General features: G+C 47.6%; 9 protein-coding genes across 9 annotated transcripts; 5 read left to right on the plus strand and 4 right to left on the minus strand.

Moving 5' to 3' along the window:
- Positions 1–11: 11 nt before the first annotated feature.
- On the plus strand, positions 12–3093 carry BDCG_05990 (ESCRT-I component). The gene is made up of 5 exons (XM_045421713.1): positions 12–154; positions 252–360; positions 480–718; positions 851–2942; positions 3070–3093. Exons 1-4 carry the CDS (start codon positions 101–103, stop codon positions 2294–2296), a joined length of 1848 nt encoding a protein of 615 aa, XP_045277522.1. The 5' UTR covers positions 12–100; the 3' UTR covers positions 2297–2942; positions 3070–3093.
- BDCG_05994 (indoleamine 2,3-dioxygenase) lies at positions 3022–10321 on the minus strand. The gene is made up of 5 exons (XM_045421717.1): positions 10259–10321; positions 10093–10177; positions 8874–10038; positions 5834–8718; positions 3022–5770 (listed from the first exon to the last, which is right to left on the minus strand). Exons 3-4 carry the CDS (start codon positions 9162–9164, stop codon positions 7552–7554), a joined length of 1458 nt encoding a protein of 485 aa, XP_045277526.1. The 5' UTR covers positions 9165–10038; positions 10093–10177; positions 10259–10321; the 3' UTR covers positions 3022–5770; positions 5834–7551.
- Positions 3121–4081, plus strand: BDCG_05991 (C-8 sterol isomerase; the record flags this gene model as incomplete). The annotated part of the gene is made up of 3 exons (XM_045421714.1): positions 3121–3359; positions 3521–3789; positions 3948–4081. The coding sequence occupies 3 exons, from the start codon at positions 3121–3123 to the stop codon at positions 4079–4081; spliced, it is 642 nt and encodes a 213-aa protein (XP_045277523.1).
- On the plus strand, positions 4611–5743 carry BDCG_05992 (uncharacterized protein). Its single transcript, XM_045421715.1, has 2 exons — positions 4611–4919; positions 4982–5743. Exons 1-2 carry the CDS (start codon positions 4782–4784, stop codon positions 5342–5344), a joined length of 501 nt encoding a protein of 166 aa, XP_045277524.1. The 5' UTR covers positions 4611–4781; the 3' UTR covers positions 5345–5743.
- BDCG_05993 (nitrilase) lies at positions 6157–6582 on the plus strand. Its single transcript, XM_045421716.1, has one exon. The coding sequence runs from the start codon at positions 6248–6250 to the stop codon at positions 6548–6550; it is 303 nt and encodes a 100-aa protein (XP_045277525.1). The 5' UTR covers positions 6157–6247; the 3' UTR covers positions 6551–6582.
- Positions 10322–10601: 280 nt separating the features above from the next.
- BDCG_17225 (cysteine desulfurase) lies at positions 10602–15438 on the minus strand (the record flags this gene model as incomplete). The annotated part of the gene is made up of 8 exons (XM_045426369.1): positions 10602–11755; positions 12074–13257; positions 13638–13695; positions 13822–14040; positions 14106–14278; positions 14351–14692; positions 14766–14972; positions 15060–15438. 8 exons carry the CDS (start codon positions 15436–15438, stop codon positions 11333–11335), a joined length of 2985 nt encoding a protein of 994 aa, XP_045281495.1. The 3' UTR covers positions 10602–11332.
- A 2505-nt stretch (positions 15439–17943) lies between these two features.
- On the plus strand, positions 17944–20716 carry BDCG_05997 (BAR adaptor protein RVS167). Its single transcript, XM_045421718.1, has 3 exons — positions 17944–18633; positions 18777–19820; positions 19929–20716. Exons 1-3 carry the CDS (start codon positions 18450–18452, stop codon positions 19949–19951), a joined length of 1251 nt encoding a protein of 416 aa, XP_045277527.1. The 5' UTR covers positions 17944–18449; the 3' UTR covers positions 19952–20716.
- A 461-nt stretch (positions 20717–21177) lies between these two features.
- BDCG_05998 (saccharopine dehydrogenase (NAD+, L-lysine forming)) lies at positions 21178–23140 on the minus strand (the record flags this gene model as incomplete). Its single annotated transcript, XM_045421719.1, has 10 exons — positions 21178–21356; positions 21482–21539; positions 21668–21688; positions 21755–21787; positions 21850–21949; positions 22022–22129; positions 22193–22424; positions 22484–22514; positions 22660–22996; positions 23088–23140. 10 exons carry the CDS (start codon positions 23138–23140, stop codon positions 21178–21180), a joined length of 1152 nt encoding a protein of 383 aa, XP_045277528.1.
- Positions 23141–23980: 840 nt separating this feature from the next.
- Positions 23981–26063, minus strand: BDCG_05999 (F-box domain-containing protein; the record flags this gene model as incomplete). The annotated part of the gene is made up of 2 exons (XM_045421720.1): positions 23981–25846; positions 25911–26063. 2 exons carry the CDS (start codon positions 26061–26063, stop codon positions 23981–23983), a joined length of 2019 nt encoding a protein of 672 aa, XP_045277529.1.
- Positions 26064–26876: the final 813 nt, after the last annotated feature.

Genomic DNA, 26876 nt, shown 5'->3' on the forward strand with positions numbered 1-26876 from the left:
ATCTTCATCGTTCATCCCCGCCGCTCACCACCACCAACCCTAACCATCTCCACTAAAAGAGGTGCGCCATGTCTGTTGGGCTTTCTCCTGCACCACAATCATGGCAACAGTGCCACAGAAGACATTAACTTGGCTATATCGAGTACTAACGAACGTAAGTTTGTGTGATTCATGGCTCCTCCTGCAGCAAAACCACCAGAAATTTGATTGCTGGCTAACCACTAAGCCCCGCCTCTCCGCGTTCTCAACAGCCCGAGTACGGCCCTAATCAAACATATCGAGACCCAAACAGAATATACAACGACGTAGTAAATCTACTGGCTCAATACCCTGGCTTCGCTCCCCGAACGGATGTCTATAGTTAGCTTTATCCATCCCTCTCCTCCCTAGCCCTCCTACATCCTCGCCGCGCGAAACTAGCTCGCAGTTTTCCCATATTTTACGGCTTAAAGCTAACGAAGTTTCTGTTGTATGAATAGCATATGAGAATGGCGTACCCGCTTTGCTCCTACACGTGGCAGGAACGCTACCCGTCACATTTCGCGGAGCTGTGTATCGATTTCCGATAACCATCTGGGTGCCCAAGGCGTACCCGCGTGAACCGCCGATGGTGTATGTCACCCCGACGCCGGATATGCTAGTTCGCCCCGGTCAACATGTTAGTGGGGAGGGAAGGGTGTATCACCATTATCTGGCACACTGGTCGGAGGCATGGGATGTGAGTGGCGTGCTTTTCTAATACTGGCGAATGGCTTTAGTTTCGTCAAGAGAGGGTTTTTATGGTGAAGCATGGTATCAGTATCTATATGATACCGGGGAAAGGCCTGTACTGACTTCAAATTTAAACTAGCGGTCAACGATCGTTGATTTCTTGTATATCCTCAGGGACATCTTTGCGAAGGAGCCTCCCGTGATATCAAAGCAGCACCAGAATATACGACCTATCCCCCCGCACCAAAAAGCCACGCCCCCTGCCGTTCCTCCCTTACCACGAGAGCTTGCTAAGGCTGTAAGCCCATCCCCCCCACCCGTACAACAGAGTCAGGCTCCTCCCCAGTTACCTCCGAAACCAGGCCAAGTGGTGGAGCCAGAAAGGCATCGGGACCAATCCGCGCAAAAATACAACCAACCACCGCCCCTACCCCCGCTCCCCTGTGATATTCGTCATCAAAGATCTTCGTCGCAACAACTGAATCATGACCAAATGTCAAACAATAATGGAATCTATCATGCTCCGCAGCGATCTAGTAGTTTGAGACAGCCCATATCGCAAGCGCAGATGAAACCCCAAACCCCACCGTTACCGCCGAAACAAGGCTACCAACAAGCCGGATACCGACCAACACCCGTCGGGCCTGTCAGCCCGGTTCCTGGACAGAATATGACAGCCCCACCACATATCCCCCAGGCATTCTCCTACCAACACCAGCAGCAACCACTTCCCCCCCAAGGTCCATATATGCAGCCCCAAACTCAGACCGCTGCGCAGGGCCAGCCTCTACCCCGTCCCATTCCCGCACCATCATATGGACCTTCTCCAATGCCGCATCACGCTCACCCGCCGCAGCCACCATCCTCAGCCGCGAAGAAGGCCGAAGCACGCGACCCCCTCAACTCACTATTCGAACTCGAGCTTCCCCCCTTATCTACACCACCAGCTGCACCGCCTATCCCGCCAAATCCAGAAAAGGACGCCCTTCTCCGCACCCTTTCCCAAACCCTTACCCAAACCCTCCAATCAACCATCTCCCAGACAACCTCCCGTCTTCAACCACTACATACACAATCCCAAGCCCTCCAAGCCGCCATTACCACTCTTCAATCTGAAATATCCGCCCTAAACTCCTTCCACTCGACCCTCCAATCCAACACATCCATCCTTCAACAATCCCTACAACGTGCCGACGGCGTCATTGCAGATGCGAAATCGCGCTTATCTACCAACCCCCCGACAGATGCAAATGTCTCATCTACCGAGCCGTCGGCAGCTAGTACAGCAGCGGCAACGGCAACAGCAACAGTAGCGGAGCGTCAAGAGGCTACCGGCCTTCCTCCCATTGACGACGTCCTCGTTGCGCCTACTGTTGTTGGGAAGCAGCTATATGACCTCATCGCTGATGAGCGGGGCATCCAGCGTGCCATATATGCGCTGCAGGATGGGTTGGTGAAGGGGCGAGTGAGTGTTGAGACGTGGGCGCGGCTGACGAGGGGACTGGCGCGGGAGGCGTTTTTGAAGAGAGCGCTAGCGAGGAAGGCGGGGTTGGGGATGGGGTTGGTTATCGAGGATGGAGAGTAGTGGGCAAGTATCCCCCATCGCGCGTGTGAATTAGTTAGGATCGAGGGGTGGTTTATCTATTTTATCATGAACATAGAAGTTTTGGAGTTGTCAGCGAGATACCTAGATGAATGTATGTGTGTATGTTACATGTACATAGCTAGCTAGCTACCTACCCATCGATCTATCTAGCGAGATTCACACGCACGTTTCTAGTCTAAGCAATCAATCAGATCAGGGAGCATTCTACATCTATGTACGATACGGCGCGACTACGATTCACAACACACACCTGTTCAAATGGCTGCTAATATGAACACGAAAAAATGAGACATGGAAGCCAGCTCGCGTTCATACTGCTGTACCCCAATATCTAGATAGATCTCTTGGATCTCCCGATCCACCCGAAAGTTTAAAATATCAGTTATTTTTTTTCTTTCTTCTACATTCAAAAAGCTTTACATTTTGGTGAGGAAGTATTTTGTTTCGCGCATGTAGAATCGCCCCCTTGCAAGTTTTATGATAGTGTATCTCGATTTGTAGTCCGGGACACAGTAGAGTAGCTGCTGGGTGTTGCGACAGAAATAAATAAATAAATAAATAAAAAGCCCCTTTTTCGCGCCTTGACGCGTGGTTCGACCCCGGACGCCCCGACCCGGATTAGAAAGCAGGTTTTTCAGGGAAATTCCTTGAATTTTATTTTTTTTTATTTTTTATTTTTTATTTTTATTTTTTGCATTTACTCCTTTTCGTCTAATCCGTATTTCAATCCCTTAATAATTAATAATTAACAGTCACGGGCGTCGCGACAAGCTATACATATCCAATCTGGGAAATACCAAAAGATGCGCTTCCTCGCCTTCCTCCCCCTCCTCCTCGTCGGGCTCTACAAGCTCGACCAGGCCCTCCCGCGATTCTACATCTTCGACCCGCAGAGGCTCCAGGAGCTTTCCAAGGCGTCAATTGAACGCCACCCGAACAATGTTACTGAGTTAATGACGGATCTCAACCTGGCGCTGCGTCAGGAGTATGGGGAGAAGCATGTGTTGCCGTTCGATACGGATCCGGCCCGTTGGGTTTTCAGGTGAGCTTTTCGGGGGCGTGCACAGTCGCCCCCTATATCCTGAGTGACGGGAGAGGGGGAGAGGAATTCGATGAGGAAAAGAGAAAATCTTTCGTTTTTCTTTTCTTTTTTCCGCGACGCGCGCGTGCGAACTTCTTCTAACCTTCTTCTCTCCACTCCAGCAACCACGGCAACGCAATGGGCGCAATGCTCATACTGCACGCGTCGATTACCGAATATCTCATCTTCTACGGCACGCCGCTGGGCTCTGAGGGCCACTCGGGCGTTCACCTCGCAGAAGATTACTTTACCATACTGCAAGGCGTGGAGCGGAGGTTTTTGCCCGGAGAGCTTGAGGCGACGGAATATTATCCCGGTGACCAGAACTGGTTGAAGCGCGGGACTGGATCGCAGTATCAATTGCATGGGTGGGCGTTGGAGTTGGCGCAAGGTGAGGATTTCCGTCTCTCCCCCTTTTGCTTTTTTTTTTTTTTTTCCACTCCACATTTCTTCCGCTGTGGTTCCATCGTCACTCAAATTTTGCTTCGATTTTCATGTTTGGTATATATACAAGTATGCTAACTTTTTTTGGCTGCCTTGCTTGAACAGGCTGGATTCCATCTATGCTTCCGTTCGGCTTTGTCGACACGTTCACGAGCACGTTGGACGTTGTGAATCTCTGGAAGACTGTATACTGGACCGCCAGGGGAATGGGTGTGCAGCTATTGATCGGGAAATTTTAATCATCTTGTCTGTGTTTCTACGTTTTTCCTTTCCCTGTATATATATATATATATATATAGACTCCAGATTTTTTGGGGACTTTTTTTGTCGGAATAGACCTTTGGGTAATTAATAATAGAACATACTGTCAAAAGAACAAGTTGCAATGGGCCTGGAGTAACCAGCGACTATTTCCGATTCTCATCTCCAGTTGTTTCTTGGCCCGTCAAAACATACCAATGGCGCTCCCCTCGGTGTTAATTAATGGATGAGCCTTGCAACGACCTGCGATTGGTTTGCAGATATTCAGAAAAACTCCTCTAACGTCGCAACGCATCAACAGTTGAAAAAACGGCCGACCAGTGCTGCAGCGCGCGGGTGTACCTGGGAATTTTTTGCCGCGCGGGTGTCAGGGGCAGGGTCGCGCTTGGCGCCAATGGAACGCCCGATGACATCACCGAAGCGTAATTGCGGCCATGTTTTTATCGGATGATATCATAGGGGTATTTACTCCCATTAGAACTTGGTTTTTTTGGATAGATGGGGTTACGTAGCTGGGATAGATTGGGTATATAAATCTGCCTGATGTCTCTTAAAGTCTAGAGTATTTTCTTAACCAACAACATCAGGACAGTCATTCACATCTTCTATCAGTTCCGAGATCCGAAAACAACTTACATATATCGTCAACATATATATATACATTTACTACCCAACACCATGTCTTCCAACACCAATAATCCCCAGCCCCAGGAAACCAATTCCACCTACCTAGGACAGGCGTCGAACGTTGTCAAGAATGCCGTGAACAAAGTAACAGGAAGCAACCCCACCGATGACAAAGAGACCAAGAACGAAGTAAGAACCTTCACCCCATTTGTCTACAGAATATATCTAACATCTCACGCCCACCCACCCAGACCCAATCCCAACCAAGCGGCCAATATAACCAAACCGTCGGCTCCGCCAAACAATCCGTCGGCGCCGCACTCGGCAACGAAAACCTCCGCAAAGCCGGCGAGCGCCAGAACAAAGAGGGCGAGGAGCAGGAGGCACGCAGACAGGCGGCAAAATGGGGAGAAGGCGCCGGAGACCGTGTAACGGGCAAAGTCGGCGAGTTCCTCTCCGGTCCTGGGTTCGGCGGCAGTGACCAGGAGAGAGCGCAGGCTGAGGCTGAGAGGAGGAAGTTTAAGCAGATGCATGCGGAGGGGAAGTCGCAGCAGAAGGAAACGGAGCGGGAGATGGAGAATCGGTGGGCGGATAAGGGGGAGCAGACGGGGTAGAAGTAGAGGTGTTTTCGGGTTTTTCTTTTTTTTGGTGAAATACGGTGGATTTAGTAGGGATCTTGTTTTCTTGTTTCTTTTTCTCATGGCTTTTTTTTTTTCCGACCTGGGCCATGTCATGATATCCAGCTGGGGTTATCAGTAGTTTTAAGTTGTTGTAGATGAATTCTTTCCAAATTTGACAGAATGATATACGTTGAACGTTATGGTTTCCCCGTCATGTGAATACGCCGCCGCTATAAAAAGAAAGGTGCGTGGTCGGAACAGATTCGAAGAAAAGCCTTTGGAATAGTTATTGCAAACATTCATGTATTTAACACATGCCAAACATCAAGACCTAGATGGTAGGTTATAAAAGCAGGAATAAAATACTTAACTAGACTCTATCATCGGCATTCTCTACCAAGCACATACATGTCCTTCGTCCTGATGCCAGCTTAGTTTAACCTTCAAATATGATGAATTCTCACTTTCCAGGCGGGAACGAACCCACGAACAACTAACTCCAAGGGTCCAGCCGCCTTACTCGACTGTAAGACCTCAAAAGCCATTGGGGAACTTGCGCATCTGGCCAAAATAGATTGTTATATTTGCGGCGATGTTTATCGGTATGCATAACAATCAGCCTGGCCATCTCAGAGCGCGCATCGGGCGGCTACGCCCTCTTCAATGCCCAAGTCAACATTGACAGCAACGGCACCCCATCCTCGGCGTGTACCGCAAACCCCAACCCGCCCACCTGCGCGGAGCGCTGTGTCTGGGCGCAGGGCGCGACGGCTCTCGACGCTGCGCTGCTACGAGACCGAGGCCCGGTATGGGGTATGGCCTGGGCGGCCTGTGTTGCTGGGGGCATACCATGAACGGGGCGCGGCGAGGCGCTGATTGCGGAGAAGCAGCAGCAGCATGTGCATGCCTGCCGGCGCGTGGCCGGCGCTCTCTACCATTGCGGGCCTTGAGGCGGTGGCGGATTTGGCGCAGATAGGCGCGCTGATGAAGAAGCATGCGCTGGCGGCGCAGGTGTTTATGATCTCGGCGGCGGATTATGTGTTGATGAGAGCTGTCGTAAGGTGGCTGCGGGAGAATCTGGGGGAGACGGATATGGTGACGGCTGGCGGGGGGTGGTATCTTGCTGGGCCGGTGACGGGGGAGCGGGAGCAGCTGCTGGAGGCTGAGATTGATCTCGCGCAGGTAGCGAGCGAATATTAAGTAAGGTCTGGATCGATGGTGCGGGGCACTCCTCCAGGCCTGAAGTGGTGCAGTATATGCTGTGAAATCAGACTCCTCCTATATGAGATGATGAGAAGGTTGGCGTTCTCTCTTCCCTTCCCCTGCGGAATGCCGTCTCTAACGGGGCCGCGGATAAATAGGAGGGGACGGAGGGTAATAAAAATAAAAACAGCTTGTCATAGGAAGAGAATTCGCTCCCTACCCATGTACATATACCCAAGCCCCCTTCGAATTCGCTACCCTTATTCTTTATTGTAAATAAAGATCTATTGGGAGTGTTGGCAAACTGCTCTCTTCCATTGCCCACTTAAATCTTAGAATCAAAAAGACGGGACAGGCATATTCTGTGTGGTGATGATGTAGAAAATCATGATAGGCCAAATCATGATTCGTTTCTGTATTCATTCATTGGTGGTAAGTAGTAGCTTTCACCTGAGACGTAAAGATGTGAAAGCCCAACAAGAACTTTTTTATAAAAAAAAAGAAGAGAAAAATACACCTGGGTAGGGGGATGAGCCACATCTGTCCGGAGCTATCGACAAGTAAGTAGCGAGACATATCAAAAGACACCAGACCTACCAATCCAACCAAAAACTAGGATGGAGGAGAGAGGACGGGTAATATATACAAACCATCCATAATGACACGTATCCAAGCATTATACAAAAAGTGAGGGAGGCGGATGATGCAGCGTACATGGACATGAGACAAATGTAACGTCTATATCAGAAAAAAAAAAAGGGGGGGGGGGGAAAGGGGAAAAGAAGAACATCCAAAACAAAAACAAAGTGCTCATCATTTACAACCATCAAAAATCCAATCCAATCCAATGTCACCCACCAGCAGTGACGCACGGTGCCGATGACCCCAACATCAGCTTTCATCCTCATTCTCGTCTGTTGCTCTTGACCCCGCAAGTCTCAACAGACTTTAGTTCTATTTATTTATATGCTGCAAAAGCCCATCTGGTTCATTTTGGGTTACCTCCTAGTCGCCCTTGCAGGCCCGTGCTTCGCCAACTCCTTCACCAGCAACCCCACAGCCGGCTCCCCTGTTTCATCGCGCGCCTGCTTCAGGAACGGAATCAGCGCAGTCCCGCCTGTTCCCCGCAGGCTCTTGCTTCCGCCTCCACTCCCCGAGGCCGGCGCAACAACCACGCCATCCCCAGTCGCAGCCACGGGACGGGCCAAGTTGACCGCGCGGGCCTTTCCGGCGCCGCCAGGGGCCGCACGCGGACTACTGGCAGATCTGTCGTGGTGTACGCGCGCCTCGCGCGCTTTGATGATGATGTACCGCGAGACCATCTGGATGTGTTTGTCGCGCATAGCGCGGAGGACGGCCAGGCAGGAATCGTAGGCGGCGCAGAGGGCGCTGTCGGCGCTGTGTTTCAGGACGTAGTCGCGGATATTAGCGACGCTGGCGACGTGTTCGAGGAAGCGTCTGTGCGGGCCCGGCATGTACGAGCGCATCTCCATGATGAAGTTGTGGCGCTTGTTGGGCGGGGCCTGGCTGCTGCCTTCGTCCAACCCTGGGGGGGAGGAGCCGAGCTCCTCCCGATCGGGGTTCTTGTTCCGCATTTCGCCCGTAGGGCGGTGCTCGATGTTGAGGACTATGTCGAAGAATTGGATTAGGGAGCTTTGGGCGTTGGAGCCGCCGCTGTAGTAGTGGCGGGTTTGGGAGCCGGTGCCGTCATCGTAGATGATGCCGTCCGGGAGGCCTGCGTCGCTCATGTTTCGACTGCCGGCCAGGAAGGGGCGGATGCGGTGGTAGAAGACGTGGGGGTCGCAGTTCTCGTACATGCGCTGCAGGATGTCTGAGATCTCGTCGATACGTTGGGCGAATGTCCGTAGGCATTCAATGACTAGCTGTGTGTTATTTTGGCGGGCAGCGGCGATGGCGTTGAGCATTAGGGGGATGGTGGAGGCGCCGTGGGATTCCATGGCGATGGAGACTAGATAGAACCATTGTTCGTCGAGGGAGCCAGTGAAGGTGAAGAGCGAAGTAATGTTTTCGATGTTGTCGGCCGGTTCTTCGGGGAAAATGGGCTTGTAGTTCCAGAGGCATAGGCTGGAGTATGTGGCCACGGGGGGAAGTTCGTGGTGTGCGGAGATTTTGAGGAGGGGGATTGAGATGGATTGGGGGATTATCTGGAAGATAGATGCGTCATTATTAGTTAGTTTTTTGATGTTCGCCAATGTGTATGCTGTGAAACCAACCCCAATTCCCTTTCTCTGGAAAAATATATATACAAGTGTGGTAAAAGGCGCCGCGGATATTTTTTTTTTTTTTTTTTAATACGTACCTCAGCCGGAGAATCACCACCCCAGATATAGGCATGCAGCATGAACGCCAACAAAACATACGCTCTCCGCCATTCCGGTTCAGATTTCAGTTTCGCGGTCGAGAGAATTGGCATGTTATCAATGGTAGGCCGCAACCGATGGCTGAGCAGCAAGGCCTGGAGATTGGTGACAATGGACTCCCATTTTGCATAGTAAGGGTCTGGTAGCCTCTGCAGCGGGGTTTCTTCTGGGAGGAAGCCTGTGACGGGGGAGATGCCGTAGTCCTCGAGTGAGGGGAGGGGCGCAAGCATATCTGACAATCCTAGGAGATGTGTCAAGAGTAGGACTAGTTAAGGTGGCGAGGGGTAGGACGGAGAAGAGATAGATGGCCGATGCCAGATGCCAGCGGAAGAGGAAGAGGAAGAGGCAAAACGAGAGATATTATACAAATAAATAAATATATGTGATATATATATATATATATATATATATATATATATATATATACGTATAAATAAGTATGTCTGTGATATGTGGCCGAGGGCGGGGGGGGGGGTTGGGTTCAGCACGGGCGGCGGCGGCGGCAGGCGGGGCGGAGATTTAAATCACCAGAGAACAAGAGAAAAAGAGAATAGGAGGAGAACACGAGAAAAATCAGATAGGAAGAGATAAGAAGAGATAATGTACGGAGTAGTTAAACAGGTAAAAAGAGACACTTTTATAAACCTAGGATATATTTTGTATGGGGGTTTCCGGGACCGAAAAAAAGCTAATAATATGCGACGATAAAAGAATTTTTATATAATCCTGTCGCCACCAAGAGCTTATTAACTATTTTTTTCTATTTTTTATTTTTTTTCCCCTTAACAAATCTCAGGGATATATTTCTCTCTGAAGAGATAGTTAACTATCAAAATACCATTATATAACCGACCCCCGTCTCATCCCTCGGCCAGAGCTCGGGGATGGCTCGCATAGAGGAACATAGACGGCGCCGTAGCAGCCATCCATCCCATCATCCCCATCCCATCCCCATATGCCCCATCCCATGCCTATCCTATGCCTATCCCTGGCGGCAGAAATGCGGTTAGACCTGGCAAAGATTGTGTGCAGGCGTCTGGTTTGGCCCCTGATGATCCCGGGTTTCGTGCAAAGGGCAATAGCAAACAGCAGAAACGGCTCCATCTAAGCCACTGGATATTAATTTGCAGTTCAAGCGGCGTGGAAAGGATAACTTACCCGGCTAGCTTGGCCTATTATTATTGGCAATGGTTTTGATCCGAACCCGAACCCGAGGAGGAGGAGTATTTAATTAGCAGCGTAACTACTCCGTTATATTAATATTTTATTATCCTGCAGCGATTCGCTCATGTTACTCCGTACTCTCTCTCTCCGGAGTACATACTTGACGAATGAATAATGAATAGTTACACTTAATAAATAAAAAGACGAGAATAAATAGTAAATAATATTATTAAATAATAATAATATACACCGAGAACCGATTAGTTACTCTAAAATAAATAAATACTAGTTACAATCACGTGCTCTTTTCCCTGTTCCAAGCATACAACAACTATGACATACTATTTGGAATTAATCCTGCCCTGTTGCATCACTGCCGGTCGTTAATTCGAAGCAATGACAAACACTCAGAAGTAAGCTAGTTTTTTTTTTTTTTTTTTTTTTTTTTTTTTTTTTTTTTTTTTATACGCCTCCGTAACGCTAGATGAAAACCCGTCCGTCTGTTTCTCGAATATACTAGATGCGGGGGACAATCATTTGCCGAATACTATGCAAGGACATTAATTCTACTTGTTTTATGGCTTCGTCCGCCTCATCATGCGCGAGAGGATAGATGGTGGATGGTCGTGGTCAACTGTACTAAAATATATAATAATATAATGTCTGGTTTTGAGTAGAGAGAATACGTGAACTGATATCATAAATGATTTTTTGTTTTTCTTTTTTCTTTTTCTCATAACTTAGCATTTTGTCCATCCTACTACCCATTTCGTTTTTTTTTTTTTTGTTGAGCAACAAAAAGGAGTAAAGCGAACTGCCTGATATAATAATAATAATACAAAAGAAAAAATGGATATACAGAAAATGATCAGGTTGTTTAAAAGAAACCCAGATTCGTGGAAAACGCCCCACAAGAACATGATAACATGGTAATCGGACAAGTAGCTGAGCAAAGAGGGAAGGAAAGAAAATCAGTCAACAAATGGCTTGCGAATGATGGACGGGTATGAGGGTTGCTAGGTGGTTAATGGTTAGGTGGTTTAAGTGGTTCGATATCTCATGAAAAATACCCGGCCATAAGAGGTAAAATTAGGCTGGTATAAACACAAGGCAGTCATGGTGGGAAAATTGAAAAAGTAAAAACTCTTCGTCGCAGAGATTGAGCGGAGGATATTCTGGTATCAAAATCAGGTAATAAAAACCCGGGCCGGTTAAAATACCAGCGTGTGTTTTTTTAATGCTGGCTCCATTCGATCGTGTTTAGGTCCACCCCCTCCTGCACTAGTTCCCATAGGGGGCTAAGCTCCCGTAGGAACGACACGCGCTCTCTAACAGCCTGCAGTACATAGTCGATCTCGCGCTCTGTCGTGAATCGTCCGATGCCGAACCGGATACTGCTGTGCGCGCTCTCGTCGCTGTTTCCAAGCGCCCGGAGAACATAGCTGGGCTCCAGTGAGGCGGAGGTGCACGCACTACCAGAGGACAATGCGATATCCTTGAGAGCCATCAGGAGGGACTCACCCTCGACGTACGCGAAGGATACGTTGACACAGCCGGGATAGTGTTCTTCGGGATCACCGTTTAAGGTGGTATGCTCCATTGCGAGGAGGCCGTCCAAAAGCCGTTTGGACAGAGCTTTGATGCGTTTCGCATCATACTAGATTTTTTTGGCGGAATTAGCAAAGCAATCCATAGTAGATAAAGTAAACAGACATATATGGATAGAGTAAAAATAATCAAAATCACCGAATCAACGTCATAACCCCTGCTATGTAGATCAAAGATAGTCGGTAAACACAGCAAAAGCCGTGCAGCTACAACCAACCACTCTCAGAAAGCCATGCATATATTAAGCATATAATCATTCGAGGTGCGAAGAAACAAATAAGAGAAAACGATAAAGTTGAAGGAAAACCAAATGCCGCTTCTTCCGCATTCCAAAAGTAACAGAAAACGAAAAGGAATTATCTCTTACCTCCATTTCTTCCTTTGCAATGCGGCACGCCTCTCCAATCCCAACGGCAAGATGGGGAGCCAACGTCCCGCTCCGGAGTCCTCTCTCTTGGCCACCACCCGTAATGATGGGGTCGAGACGAACTCTCGGCCGTCTCCTCACATAACAAGCTCCAATGCCTTTCGGCCCATAGATCTTGTGGCCAGAAATTGAAAGGAGATCGACATTCCATTCATTAACATTGATGGGGATTTTGCCAACGGCTTGCGCAGCGTCGGTGTGGAAGAACACCTTTTTCGACCGGCAAAGAGCTCCGATTTCTTTCACGGGCTGTATAACGCCAATCTCATTGTTCACCGTCATGATGCTCACCAACGCCGTTTCGGGACGGATGGCAGCCTCAAGATCTTTCAAATTTATTAATCCATTGCTCTGCACAGGAAGGTATGTCACTTCGAACCCTTCATCTTGGAGGTGTCGACAGCTATCCAGAACACATTTGTGCTCTGTCTGTGATGTGATGAGGTGCTTCTTCTTTCCCGACCGGCCGAAGAACTTCGCAACACCCTTAATGCTCATATTGTTACTTTCCGTCGCGCCACTGGTGAAGATGATTTCCTTCGGATCCGCACCAATCAGGCTAGCAACATGCTCTCTGGCCTGTTCCGTGGCCTTTTCGGTCTCCCATCCGTACGCATGTGTCCTCGAATGCGGATTGCCGTAAAAGCCCGTGAGGAAAGGGAGCATCGCGTCAAGCACACGTGGGTCTGTAGGTGTTGTGGCTTGCATATCGAGGTATATAGGCCGATTGCCTTGCTCTAGGACGGTAGCTTGCTTCAAAATACCACTCGATGGATCCGTCAGGCCATCGCCGCTCGCCGCCGTGCCCAGCACGGTGGTACCCTGTGGCCGGACACCAGTTTGTTCGACGAACGACTTCTGGCCAGTTTTCATGGCGACATCCACGTCCAAGTCCACATGGGCCTGAGCTCTGGCTGGCTTCGATTCAGACGCATAGCACCGTCTGGCTGCCGTTGCCGCTATTCCGGGAACAGCTGGCCGGACAGAGGCACGTCGGCGTGGACATGCACGGAGTGCCTGTCGAAATGCGGAGGGTGCCAAATTCGACATAATGATGGAAGGAAAAGGCGTGTGGGATTGTTGTGGGATGGTTAAGTTGGGGCGAAAGCTGAAGCTGGGAAATCCTCGATTTGATAGTTAACTAAAGGCGGCGCTGACTAATTCAGTTGGCAAATTTTGCCCCGAAAAAGCGGAGAATTATAACACGTGACCGGAGTGAACCTTAACAACTCCGCTTAGCCCGAACGAGAAGAATATACGATTTTTTGTTAGTTACAAGTAAACTACAGGTGGTTGAACAAAAAGGAATGTCATGGATATTGAGGACACTGAAAAGCTGGCCAATTTATTACATGTTGAATCCAAGCAACTACGCCCTACCCATTCATTCACCAATAATAATACGAATACGACGAAATGCATACTACGCAGCGTAGTATGGCTGACATTATTGTCTTGCCGGATGGTCAAAACGGAGGAATAAAAAGCCCCTTATTCAATCTACCTTTGGGGTCATATGTTGTTTTAACATGACGGAGTCGGTCATAGTTCGGCCCGAAGATCTATCATATAAGCTATCGTCAGCTCTGACTTTACCTCAAGATTGTGAAAAGAAGACGTGAAGAAAGAGGAAGCAAGAAAGGAAAAAGGAAAATTTGTGGCACCGGTTGGGCGAAAAGTAAACTCACCTGGCTCAAATCCTGGAACTCCTGGATAAAGGCGGGCCAATATTCGCTGGGTTTATGAGCAGGACATATCTGCGTGGGAGCCTTTTCTAAAAGTCCCGAAACCACCTCAGCGGGACAGTCTGCTTCGGGAGGATGCATCAAAGCGAACTGAAGAACATGCTGTGGCTTCGTACGAGGCCACGCTGTCATGGCGGCTCCTCCAGCAGAAGTTAGAGTACCCTGTGGAAAGGCATCAACATCGGGCCTAAACAGAGATGTTTAAACAAGCGAGCGGCCACACTCACTTTGCCTAAGATTTCCAGAACGATCAAACTACCAGATCCCAAAGCTCTGTTCGTTTCTACTGCCTTCTTGTAGAATTCTGCCATTCGGACGACGAAGTCGGGATCAATAGATTCAGAGCCGACTAGTGGTGAAGACAGCATGATGGTATTTCCCGCTGCCATCCGAAGCGAGGCTGAAAAGGAGCAATGAGTGTGTCAGAGTCGATGCAAATTGTCTGTGACATAGTTAAGGTATATATACATACCTGTAGAATCATTTACTTCACGAATAGTCATTTCCTTGGTCATGTCTACTGCACCTTCAATGTCGAAGGCCCATTTGAAACCCAATTCACTCCTCCCATGCTCTTCCCCATGGGCATCGAATATATTGATTGCTATGCTAGGCTGCGGAATGGCGTCTGAGCCCGTAGGGGGGTCGAGGTTCATAACCACGACGTGTGCCGCAAGTTTTGGATCGGTCAATCTTTTCACAAAATCGGATGCCCCCTTAGATACAGCTTTTATTGCGGTTTTTGGAAACGCAATCGTTCCCGCGAGGATCTTCTGTGGGCAGCGGTACACCTTGAGTTTGAAGGCGGAAACAACTGGGTACCCAGAGTCTTATCAAACGCTGAAACATTTCGGATGACTAGAGGGGAAATATTTAAGTTCGCTTACCTCCAAAGTTCCCCCCTCCGCCGCGAAGTGCCCAGAGGAGCTCTGGCTCCGTTGAAGCCCATATCATCCTACCATCCGGCAGCACCACATGGGCATCAAGAAGGTTTTGCGGATCTGAGCAAAGACCATACTCCCCGGAAAACCATGACATCCCGCCGACGAGAAGGGAGCCCGCAACTCCAACGAAAGGCACCCTGGTGCTCAAAACTGCGAGACGAAACAAGGGGGAAGGAGAGTAGTTAATAAAACTATCATTTTAATAGCACGAGGACAGACGCGTTTATAGGGCCGAACCTGTGTATCCTGGGGCCTCCTCTTCCATCTTCCTATCGACCTCTCCCCACGTCTGGCCAGCACCAATAGTTACCGTCTCACTGCCCCGATCGAATTCAAAAGCATCAAAAGCACTCATACTCAGTTGAACATCCTTCGTGCCAGCTGTATTGTTACCACCGGACCGGACTGCGAAATCTAGGTCTGAGGCACAGAGATACTCGACTGTTCTCTGGAGTGCGGGAAGCGACTTTGGTCGTAGGACCAGTTGTGGTTTGGGGTTATTGTACACGGACCAGAAATTCGTCTCCGAGGCATACTGGTCGGAGGTAGGCTCAATGATTTCGTCGGTAGCTAGAAAGCTCCTTAGAGTTGATATGGCCTCAGAGAGGAACGCCATTGTGCGTTAGGCCCCGTCACGTTTAAAGATCTTTTTAAAATGAGGTCTGTTTTGATCGAATATAAGGGCTTCCCTCCTTTGTTGTGCTGTTTCTATTCCGCGTCCTTTTTTTTTGGCATGCGGGAAATCATAAAATTGCGCTCCGGGGGAAAGAAGAGTGCATCGGACGCATACCATACTACTCCATGTTCCTTATATACCAAAATAACAAGCCACAGCGCTTTATTTGACGTTTCAGCTGAATGGCTGCTTGCGTTGCACCTTCACTTTTCTAAGTGTCCTTCTTGTTCTTTCTTACGGAGCATTTCCCCGACGCTCGCCCGCAACGGCCATCCCTGGTCGGAGTCCGTGGAGGCCTGTTTCAACCAGGCTCGGGAGTTCCCAGTCTCCCGTAAGAAACCACGTCCACTTTTCAACGGGGGTTCTATTTTTGGTATCATGCATATCAATAATCGCATATTAATCACCAACCCACTTTATGTTGACTTAAAACCCGATTTTTGCTGCGCTTCCTGAGGCGGTATGTGGATGGTTATGCAGTGGTGTCTGAGCAGGGGTATGTAATGACATTAGTAAAGGCTACCTAGGTATTTATTTAGTAACTAACCAAAGCTCAAAAGCGTCCGATGCCTCCACCCACTCCACATATTTTAACTAACACAGCTACGCTTGTTATTAGAGCATGATGTAGTTATGAATTAAAAATAGCAGCGTTTGTAGCAAATCAAGAAATCAGCGACCAAAATCCAGGGTAACCCTGTTTTTATCCCAAGTTAAAAGTTAAGTTATGGAATAAGAGCGAATATATACCAGCTGGAGGGGTTTGATGCGCGAATACCAACGGATTGAGAGAAAATCGCGAGGGAGTAAGCAAACCATTGATAGATCTATGTTTCGTTTACACTCAAAATAAATAAATTAAATAAATAAAGCTGTTTCCCGTCAAAATACTATCACATATACTACATGGACATACATTTGTACGGATTACCTACCCGCTGTTCCCCCCTTCTAAACCCAAAAAAAAGAGATGAAAATCAAGATATAACTTATTTCCACTACATTGGTATTCCGCGTACAACTTCTTGCTGACCCGATCTAGGGGATGCACGTTCAATAATCAAACGCTAGGACAAACAATTGTAGGATTCAGTTCTGCACCCCCCATGTACAGTACATAGATGTACCCAAGGTAGAGAGATATCTGAGGCCCTCTGAATTCACCCAAACTTTTCAACTAATAATAATATTAATAATACTATAAAGGACAAGCTTCTCATGAGTTTCCAGCAAATGAAGATAAAAGCGCAAAAGCTTTATTTCAGTTAGAGAAGAACCTTTCAAAATCGGGAATTTCGGGACAGGTAGTCGTGATCAGTCGTTTCGGAATATTTGGAACATTTCTAGCCTTGAAAATTTCTGTAAAGGCCACAGAGAATGTTTTATTTGAGAAGTGCAGTCCTTGATTATCGTAAATTTTTCTGACCCGTAGTTGCTTAAATGTTTAACGTTTATAATCAAAGTTAATGAGGTCTTTGGGGTTGTTATCGTGCTCCGTTTCTCCTGGTTGATGAGAGAATAAATATAAAAGACTTGCCCATCACTAGAAGCGACGAGTACAGGTTCCTGGGTGCAGGATCATAGGCGTCCCCTCGATCTGTAATTTTGCGATTCTTCCCTCGATGTAACACCAGGAAGCAAGCAAATCTTAGCTGTCAAATACCTCAAGCTGCATAATCTGTCCTACAAGAAAGTGTAGGCAGTGTAATGTAGTTGGATAAGATATGAACATGGGAGGCATGAATCAAGGGGAGAATGGATAGCCGCACGGTACTGTAAACCTAGAGTAAGTTTATCACGGCGGCAGTTTATCTATAATTGAATTGATCTTTGATCCACCAGTCAGTATACATGTCTTTTCCGATTAAATAGAGGATGAAAGGGGTTGTGAAGAAGCCTTACCTATAGCTAATAGTGACGTTGACAAAAAGAGGCATATGGAACCAAATGTACTTACTATACATAGTAGGAGGCTTTCCATACGAAGAACGAGTATCCCGTTTTGTAACTGAATGCTTGATGTAGTTCTTCAATGTTCAAAGAATCTACGCAGCGTACGAAGAGAAATCAAGCTGATTGATCTGCCAGATTGTTGCCCGCCAAGAAGACAACGGCCTTCTCTTTTTAAGGGCCAATCAATCCCCTTCCCCCTGAAAAAATGCAGTTATTGTTCCACAACCCGAATAGAAGTAAGGACTCTTCGTATGTTCCCCCGTCTTGAATTCTGCTGCCTCCAGGCCATGAAAATATGAATCCATAACAACACCACTCACCCGACACCAAGCCCAAAAGTGCTGTATGTGTATGTATGTTGTGAAGCTTCATGCGACCCGACCGATGCTCAGCCTCACGCTAATCGTCATTGGTAGCAAATCAGATCTGGATTAAGCCAATCACAGCGTCGAACGTCACACGGCAGGTCTTGGCTGCTGTCATCTGTGTGGCTGGAGCTCTTACGCTAACTGAAAATTAACTAGCGTTGAGGCTTGGCAATATAATTTAGCCGTATTTGGGCAAGATGGGCTATTCGCGCTAAATCCAATACGGCAATACCCAGATCGGTCTTACATAAGGCACATCCGCGCCGAGAAACTTCCACCGGGCATAAAGTCCAGCAACAACCACCAAGTTCAGCTTCAACTTCAACGACAACAAACTACCTCAGGTTTTTACACTGCGCTGTGCGGCAGCTGTCTTCTGTTGTAACATCGACTCTGCAAATAAAGAGGCCCAAAATAGCAGCCATCAACTCTAGATACATAACTCTGTTCTTCCGCCGTACCCGCTACAGGCTTAATTCTCCATTTCTCCATTTGTTTGCCCCCTCTCCAGAGTATCTTGTATTTTCACTTCCAACTTGTCACCGCTTAGTCCCCAGCATTCGTGACGTATACTCCGGCGCTGCCGTCAAATCCCCCCGTTTCCGCTTCAGGTGGGGGACCTCCTAGACAATGAGTCTCAAGGGGCTCCAGAAATCCGTCGCGCGGGCGCCACAGACCTTCAAAGCTCGCTTCAATGTTGGAGAGAACACCAAGGATGCCGTCTACATCGATGCTGAACGGAGATTTCAGGAGTTAGAGAAGGAGACGAAGAAGCTGCACGATGAATCAAAGAAGTACTTCGACGCCATCAATGGTATCCCAAGTGTCATCTTAAAGAAAAACATGCCCCTCCCCGGCCTTCCGTTTCCCCGGGCCCCACTCCACCTCACATCCAAGTATCCTACGATAATTCTGCGGTGCTGGTTGCGCAATTACTAACCCTTGTCTCCTCTTTAGGCATGCTTAATCACCAGATCCAATTCTCAGAAGCTATCAAAGAACTCTACAAGCCTATCTCCGGTCGAGCCTCAGATCCAGAATCTGCGATGCCTGAAGGGAACCTGGCAGGAATCGAGGCCTGCGACGAATATGCTTCGATCGTCCGCGAACTGCAGACAACCCTAGAGCCTGAATTGGAATTGATAAATTCCCGAGTGGTCCACCCCGCCCAGGAGCTCCTGGAGATCATTAAGATCATTCGCAAGGTAGCAGTAAAACGACAACACAAACAACTGGATTACGATCGGCACCGCGCCACATTAAAAAAGCTTCAGGATAAGAAGGACAAGTCGTTAAAAGACGAAAAGGCCCTGTACAAGGCTGAGAATGATGTCGAACAAGCGACTGCAGAGTTCAACTACTACAATGACCTTCTGAAAAAGGAGCTCCCACAACTCTTCCACCTAGAAGCGGAGCTAATCAAACCACTCTTCCAATCATTCTACTATATGCAACTTAATGTCTTCTACACCCTTCACGAACAAATGCAAGGGATGAACATCGGTTATTTCGACCTAACTTCAGACGTCGAGGAGGCTTTTGAACTAAAACGAGGCGACGTCAAGGAGCGTACGGAGGAGCTTTCAATCGTCCACTTCAAGACTACCGGCGGCCGTCGACCGGGTTCCAGATTCCTTCCAGGCGGAAAGGATAAGCTCGCTGCGGAACAAAAGGCACACCCATCGCGCCGCACGACGGATACCTCAGAGAACAACCCACCACCACCCTACTCCGCCCACACCGCATCTACACTTATCGGCGGCAGCAGTTCGTTGGCTGCGGCTGCAAAGGCAAAGAAGCCACCGCCTCCACCCAAGCCGGCCCGGCTCGCGGGATCGTCCCCGCCTATAGAGACCGTGACAGCGTTATATGATTACGAGGCACAGGCGTATGGGGATCTGAGCTTTTCTGCCGGCGAAGTGATTGAGGTTATAGAACGGAGTAACAATGAGAATGATTGGTGGACGGGGAGGGTTAATGGAAAGACGGGGCAGTTTCCAGGTATGACCGCCATATATTTAACACTTTCCTTTGTTACTTTCCTCCCTATAGTGAAACGAGGTGGTACTAATTTTTATTTTTTTTACTTTTTCTTTTTGGCATCAACAGCAAACTATGTTAAATTAAACTAGAGGTCATTCTTTTATATTTGTTTCTTTACCTACCACCCTTCCCTTTAACTACCCAGCTTGTTTTATCCCCATCCTCTCTTCATTCTACGTATTTGCATAACATCAATAGGAAAGTCAACATCTTATCGGTTTAGCAACATAGCATATCGCATAGTTATAGTTATTTTATCAAAAATTGGGGCGTACATAAACATAACACATCGCATATACCTGGGCGCATAGCCTTATCCTACCTACTCCACTTATATAATTGCGAATCCTACTAATAACAATTTTGAAAGGGATGTACAATTTTACTTTATCATTTATCTTACTATCTTACATACATGTATGTTGTATACGCAATTCTTCCCACCCCGGTTCGAATGATATTCGTGGTACCAACATGCCCATGTTGTCTGTCGTCCTACCGCCGCGGAATTCCCCTACACCAAAGGCCCCCCAGCGGTGAGTGATATCGATTCGTGCTGATAGATAGGTATTGGTCGATTATTATGGCATGGCCGCAACATGGTTGTTGTCCCCTTTCTTCGCATTCGGACGGACATTTTGTATACAGCAACATCCCTGATCTGATCATATGAAGGCCCTTCTGACGCTCTCTCGTGAAATAGTACGGCATTTACGTATCATTTTAGATTATGATATTGGCTAGTTCATGGTTTTCTTTCTTTTCTTTCTTTCTTTTCTTTCTTTTCTTTTCTGGCTTATTTCCTTACTAGGAGGCATTGGGATTGAACTGGGATCCCCAATATTGGTATGTAGGACAACTAGGACGTGGCAATTCAATTTCAAATTAGATGGATGGATATCAACCCTTAATTAGTAGATTACTTTAGAACCCTTCTATTCCTCCTTGCTTTGGCCTTTGATTTGGTTCCAGTTTTCAAGCTGAAAAAAAGTTAAGTATCCAATTTTTGTTTCCATATATGCCAAAATAGATGGGGGCATATTAGAGCTAGCTAGCTCTATATATGAACGGTAGAATAATCCCTGAGAAACGTAAAATAGCCCACTCACTTCTTCTTAACCTCTATTCTCTTTATTTCACTCCCATGGCCGCTCTGTTTCAAATGATACATTATTTCAAAAATCCAGCCTCTTATTCTTTCAAAGAAGGGGAATGCAGAGTTTACCATCCCTCCTTTCCATCAAATCAATCAAGTGATAGACACCACCGCTTGTCTCTCATGCGCACCTCTTTTTTTTTTTTTTTTTTCTCTCTCCTACTCAGCCTTCTGCAATGCCTCAGGTAAAGTCTTGACCTTCTCTCTGAAGAGTTTCTCCGCCCGCTGCCAGACAGGGTGCGAATTACGGTTCTTGATCTCCAGCATGCAAGGGAGGAGATCGGATGAGAAGGCATCCGAGGACTCTGCGGGGAGAAGGCTGGGAAGGTGATCGATTGCTGAATTTTCAGAACGGGGGAAGGGTTTTGAGTGGTTAGTTTCGGAATGGAATGGGGTGGTGAGGTGGTAGGGTGGTTGGGTGAGTGGGAGATGGGAAGAGGGGGTGAGGTGAGACAAGACATACAGATTACGCTGAGGGGTGGGTTAGAAAGAGGGAGGGGGGCGGTTGGTTTGTCGAAGGTCTGTGTGAGGTTGGATTAGACTCGAATTTACTATTTCCCTTTCCTTTACTTTTGTGTGTCTTTTTCTCTCTTCTCCTTTTGCTCTTTCGGTGATTTGATTCCGGGAAGGGGGAAATAGAGGGGCTTACGGTATTTATGTTGTAGATTGGCTAGAAGGGGTCGACTGTTAGCCTCATAAAACTTCTAGAGCGATAATCCAAGGGGGTGGGACTTACTATTGGGTTATTCGGGTTTGTTGTATCACAGCTCTATTCAAATTGATCGTTAGTGGCTACATATGCGGAGAGCGGATAAGCCAAAGAAAACGTACCACGTCGCATACAACAGAGAGTTTTCTGTTGGGGCTCTTCAGGCTCTCCATGTCAACGAATGGGGCGATCTTTTCATTCAAGTAGATGCAGTTCACAAAGCTAGGGGGGGGGGGGGGGGGTGTTAGCATTCATATGGAAAAAAATCCAACCTCGGAGAACGTGAAAACTCACATATCAGACTCTACAATTTCTTGGAATGGGCCTCCCTTGGCAGTTTCGGCCATATCCCAGCGGAGCACATCTTCACATCCGGCTTTAATACAAGCATCAACCGCACCCCTATCCTCACCCCTGTCAGCCACATAGCCATGCCAAATGTGTCATGATTTGAAGCGGACAAACCTTCCACAGCGACCCAAAGCACCAATGACAAGAACTCTGGGTTTGCGGCCGGCAATCTTCACTCCCTGATTAACATCCTCTCGGATTTGGTCAACCATTTCTTGCTCGCTAAGATAATATCCCCTACCGTCAGTAAAATGATCTACACCGGGAAGGGGAGTATCAGGATGCTGAAGCTGCCAAGCCCAGGTCTTCAGAGAGAGAGCAGCACCAGCAAAGCCGGCATGATATCCTATGAGCACATTAGCCCTGTTCTTCTAAAAAGAATATTCGGAGATGTAATTTGCTCACCAAATGCAGCAATCCGTCTCCCATTATCATCCTGCGATCATTTCCAAAGTTATCCAAAATTAGCTGACATATTCTTTCTCCAATTGAATAACCCTCGAATGACTCCCACTTCGCTATTCAACAAACCAGCAGCAATATGTTCATATATACGTGTGTATATGGTGTATATATCTCACCTGCAAGAACTCCAAATCATACAACACTCCATTCCCACGGCTCCATCTTCCCAATGCCTTCTCCCACCCTCCTTGGCCCTTATAGCAATGCGCAAATGTGACATGAGCATGTTTAAGTGGGAAATCCTTCGTCTCATCAAGCTCCTTCAGGCCCAGAATGATATCGTCAAGCGGTGCGTCAACCCATGAACCTTCTGGCACCAGTGTCGCACCAGCCTGTTCAAACTCCGCATCGGGGAAGATCCTCTTGCGCAGAGCAGAGGTGGAAGAGCGCTCGACCTTGACATTGTAGCCGGCATCTACAAGCGCGCGGGTGGTTTGAGGGGTGAGAGCAGATCTATGAGTGTGATTAGAGAAGTATGATGAATTTTTGTATAGGCTTCTTGGCTATAGTAGGGCGGCGGGGAAGTATAGCATAGAGCACGTACCGATGTTCAAGGATCTTGTCCTCCGCACGGAGGTGAAGAGTGACTGGAGCCATTGTAAGATATTTACGGTGGTGAGGTATACGATTGAAACGACTAGGAACAAATATTCTTGCAATTGGAGTTGTAAAGGGGATTGACCTCGGGAATACGATCCATGGACATAGAGTCATAGCTATTTGGGAGCGACTGGTGGGTGGATTGCTGATGACTCAGCCGAGACTTTTGTCAGGTCATGTGATATCGTGGCATGCGATCTAATATGCGTATAAAGCCGATGGGGTGTGGTGTGGTGTGGTGGTGGACGCAGGAAAGCTTTGAATGGGAAATTTCCTATGTTGCGGTGGTAGTTAAATTTGGTGATTTTGATTTTTCTGTATAAGTTTTTGGGTGACGTTCTAACCATTGATATGACAAAAATCTCTTTGAGATCGCCGGACATTTATCCGACGCTCAAAACGGTGGTTATTGTTTCACTTAACCTTAATAAAACTGCTCAATCCGCCAATTCTAGCAGTTCCAGGAGCAAAGAATGGGATCCCCGCCATTTGAAGGTTCATTGGCCAGCATCATACATATATTTTGCGGCTCCCATAGTTATCAAAATGTCAGTTTGAACGGTTTCGAAGAACCAGGGAGCTGCTCAGCTAAGGATATAAGGAGTAACTAACTATATGTACTATTAAACAACGGGTAGAAGAAGAAGGGAAGCGACTAAAGGTTCCCTGCCCTTGTGCAGTAACAGGGGTTCAGAGATACAAAAGTCAGGTCTAGGGAACGCCGGTAGCCTAAAAGCAGAAACCCTCACAATATGAAAACTAACAGCCCAGCATAAACGCCAGGCAAAGAGAGAGAGGAACAAGATGTTGAGAACAAACATGCCGGGTATTACTATATCAGCGCAGCCAGTAACTCCGGTTAATATGCAAATACATCGCTTCCTCCGTCCTGAACCATGGAATAGAAAGCAGCGCGGATGGCGTGGATGGCCCAGGAGCCAATCTATTGCTTTCAATATCAATGCTAGCTTTTCGTTTTCCTTTGCTAAGTCTTGTATCTTCCCTGTCAATTTCAACCGGGAGGGATGACTCTTCCACATTTAGTTTCACGGAGAGCCGTTTTATGTTGTCGAGCCGTATTGTGGGATCGAAATTGATCAAAATTATTGGCCGTCTACCATCAGCCGTGGAAGGATCTGTCGAGTAGATGATAGACCGTTCATCGGAGGCGGCTTCTACACTCCCGCACCGCTTGGGAGGGCAGAGCAGCGACAGAAGTTCCGGGTGGGAATCTGGAGGAGGCCACAGCTTGATCCCGCGAGATTCAAAATGTTCATCACTGTCCGGTATTGGTTTGTTTTCCTCATCAAGTTCTGACGGATACAAAAGGCCGTCCTCGCCAATAGGGCATTTGCGTTTCCGGGAACCTATACGAAGCCGTAAGTTGTCCCTCGGTTGATTTGATTGGGAATTATCATTGACCAGGTCAATAAAAGCTGATGCACAATGATTGTACGTTCGATATTTTGTCTTTGCAAGAATGAAGTCTCTGCGATTAGGCAAAGAATTCTCGTGGTCATCATATTCCGGATGGTAATATCGGCGAAGGCGCTTTTTGGGAGGCTCATAATTGGGTTTATTGCGGTCATCGAGAGCTAAAGCTAATGGATCATTTGGCAGAACAGGAACTGGCAAATACCCAGGAAATCCAGGGCTGGGGGACTCATGGCTCGAATGGGGTTCGCTTCCCGTTTGCCAATCCTTCGGCTGGCCCACGCCGTCCTTCTTATCCGCAGGATCTGTTATGAAACACGAAAGGGGTTGCATATAGTATGTCCTATAATGCTCACTGCCAGCTCGACGCCATTCTCTTCTACTCTCTACAATCAATAGTTGATTTGTTGCGTCGTCCGTTCGAAGAGAGATGTTTGTCCACGTGTCGTGGATTGGACCTTCGCGATGTTGTCGACGCCACAACCGACGCCATTCGACATTGTGAGGGGTTTCTACCGGAAACCGAAGGCAAATATAGTACGAAGTCCAATCGATTTCTTCGTCTTCAAAACCGGTTTCGTTCGAAATGGCGTAAAAGTGGTTGTCATGTATTTCAAAGCATATTGAAGATCCGATTTCAGATCCGACGAAATTTTCCAGTTGCACGGGTCGCTCTGCTAGGGGCTTCCTCTGCGTCAAGTCCCAACCATGAATGACCCATTCGTGGTGGCCATGCCCTGCGAACTCGGAATGAGTTCCGTAAAATAAGACCTTCTCATTGTGGCGGACAAATATTCTTCGGGAGGATTCGAGCTGCTGCAGGAGAAGCAGTCTACCGTTATTTCGGGTACATTTTGCGCGAATGTCAAGGACAATTAGCCACGCTTGAGACCCTTCCATCTCACACAAGCCTGCAACGATGCCGTGGCTATAATTTAACAGTGAGAATTCCACCTCTTGGCTAAAATCCGGTGATACCGTGCAGGCTCGTCGTAACACAGCCCCAATATTGACGACTTGCTCTTCCCGAGCCGCTCCGTGCACATCCAGCGTGCGGATCTCGCCCCTATCCAAATAACATAATACGCCTTGGTTAAACAGAAATGCTTCCCCATACGCGACCAAACATGCTGAGTAAGGTTGTGCATTGGCCACGGCCTCACGTACGTCATACGTTCTCCTGAGGGCCTCAACATAGGTGATTTTTCCCTCTAATGCTAATTTCCCTTCTCGTGTATGGGAGATAGAAAGCTTCGTGAAAGTGTCAGTCTATACTAATTCGGGAATAAGTGTGGTACAGATATGTATTTATTGTTCAATATTATGAACTCACTTGTGCTGCGTTCCGCGCTGTAAAATCGCTTTTCAGTAGAGAATATAATTTCCGGTTGGCAAAGCTCAGGTTGATGTAATCTTGAGGGTCGAGACAAGAGGCAATTTGATACCATAAATCAAAAGGGATATCATCAATCGTAGTGGTCGGCATGATATAAGTAGACAAGGTCCAAGGGCACAAAGAGGGAGCAGCGGCTCGTCAGTATCAAGAAACCGAGTAGAAAAGAAAAAGGGCAACGTGATAATGTTGCTTCCCACACGATAGCCCCCTTGGACCCAAACAGGATGAAATTTTCAATTATATGAGCATTCTGAAGCAATACTTTTTTACCCTGATCAACCGGTTGTGCCAAAACCAGTGGAACCGCTAGTCAGGGAAGCAGTAAACTCCAAGAGCTGGAAGAGAGAGAGAAGATAAACAAGTACAAGTCACTACCGGAAGCTCCAACGAAACAAGTGCAGTGGCGGATTTATATTATTCTACAGATGAGGCTGAAATTCTGAATCAATAATCCCCCATTTCAATCAAGTTGGCACCTTATTTTAAAAAGATCTCAAACGTGACGGGGCCACATAAGGCTGGGGAATATTATGACAGTCGCAGTAGTACGAAGAGCCGATTTCCGACGCTTTTATTTGTCAATTCTCCCTGACGGATTCAAGCTGATCAGTCTTGGGGATTTGTGCAAACACTTTCCCGCTAAATGAGGCTCTGCGAGAAATTAGTATGGGTGAGATTTCCAAAGAACACTCCCGGAGCATGGTTAAATGTTCCAAGGTTGTCGCCGACGTATTTTTTCATTTTATTTAAAGTTCCCAGAATTGGTCACCAGGAAGTTCCAAGGGGCTTGTTGGAATGGCCCTAATCGTAGGTGTGGCGAAGCGTTGACCAAGACCATGAAGTGGGATAAAGACCTGGAAAAAAGGCGAATCGACGACAAGTTGGTGCGGTGGGAACTTGTTC

Source organism: Blastomyces dermatitidis, assembly GCF_000003525.1.
Source record: "Blastomyces dermatitidis ER-3 genomic scaffold supercont1.6, whole genome shotgun sequence".
Taxonomy (NCBI): domain Eukaryota; kingdom Fungi; phylum Ascomycota; class Eurotiomycetes; order Onygenales; family Ajellomycetaceae; genus Blastomyces; species Blastomyces dermatitidis.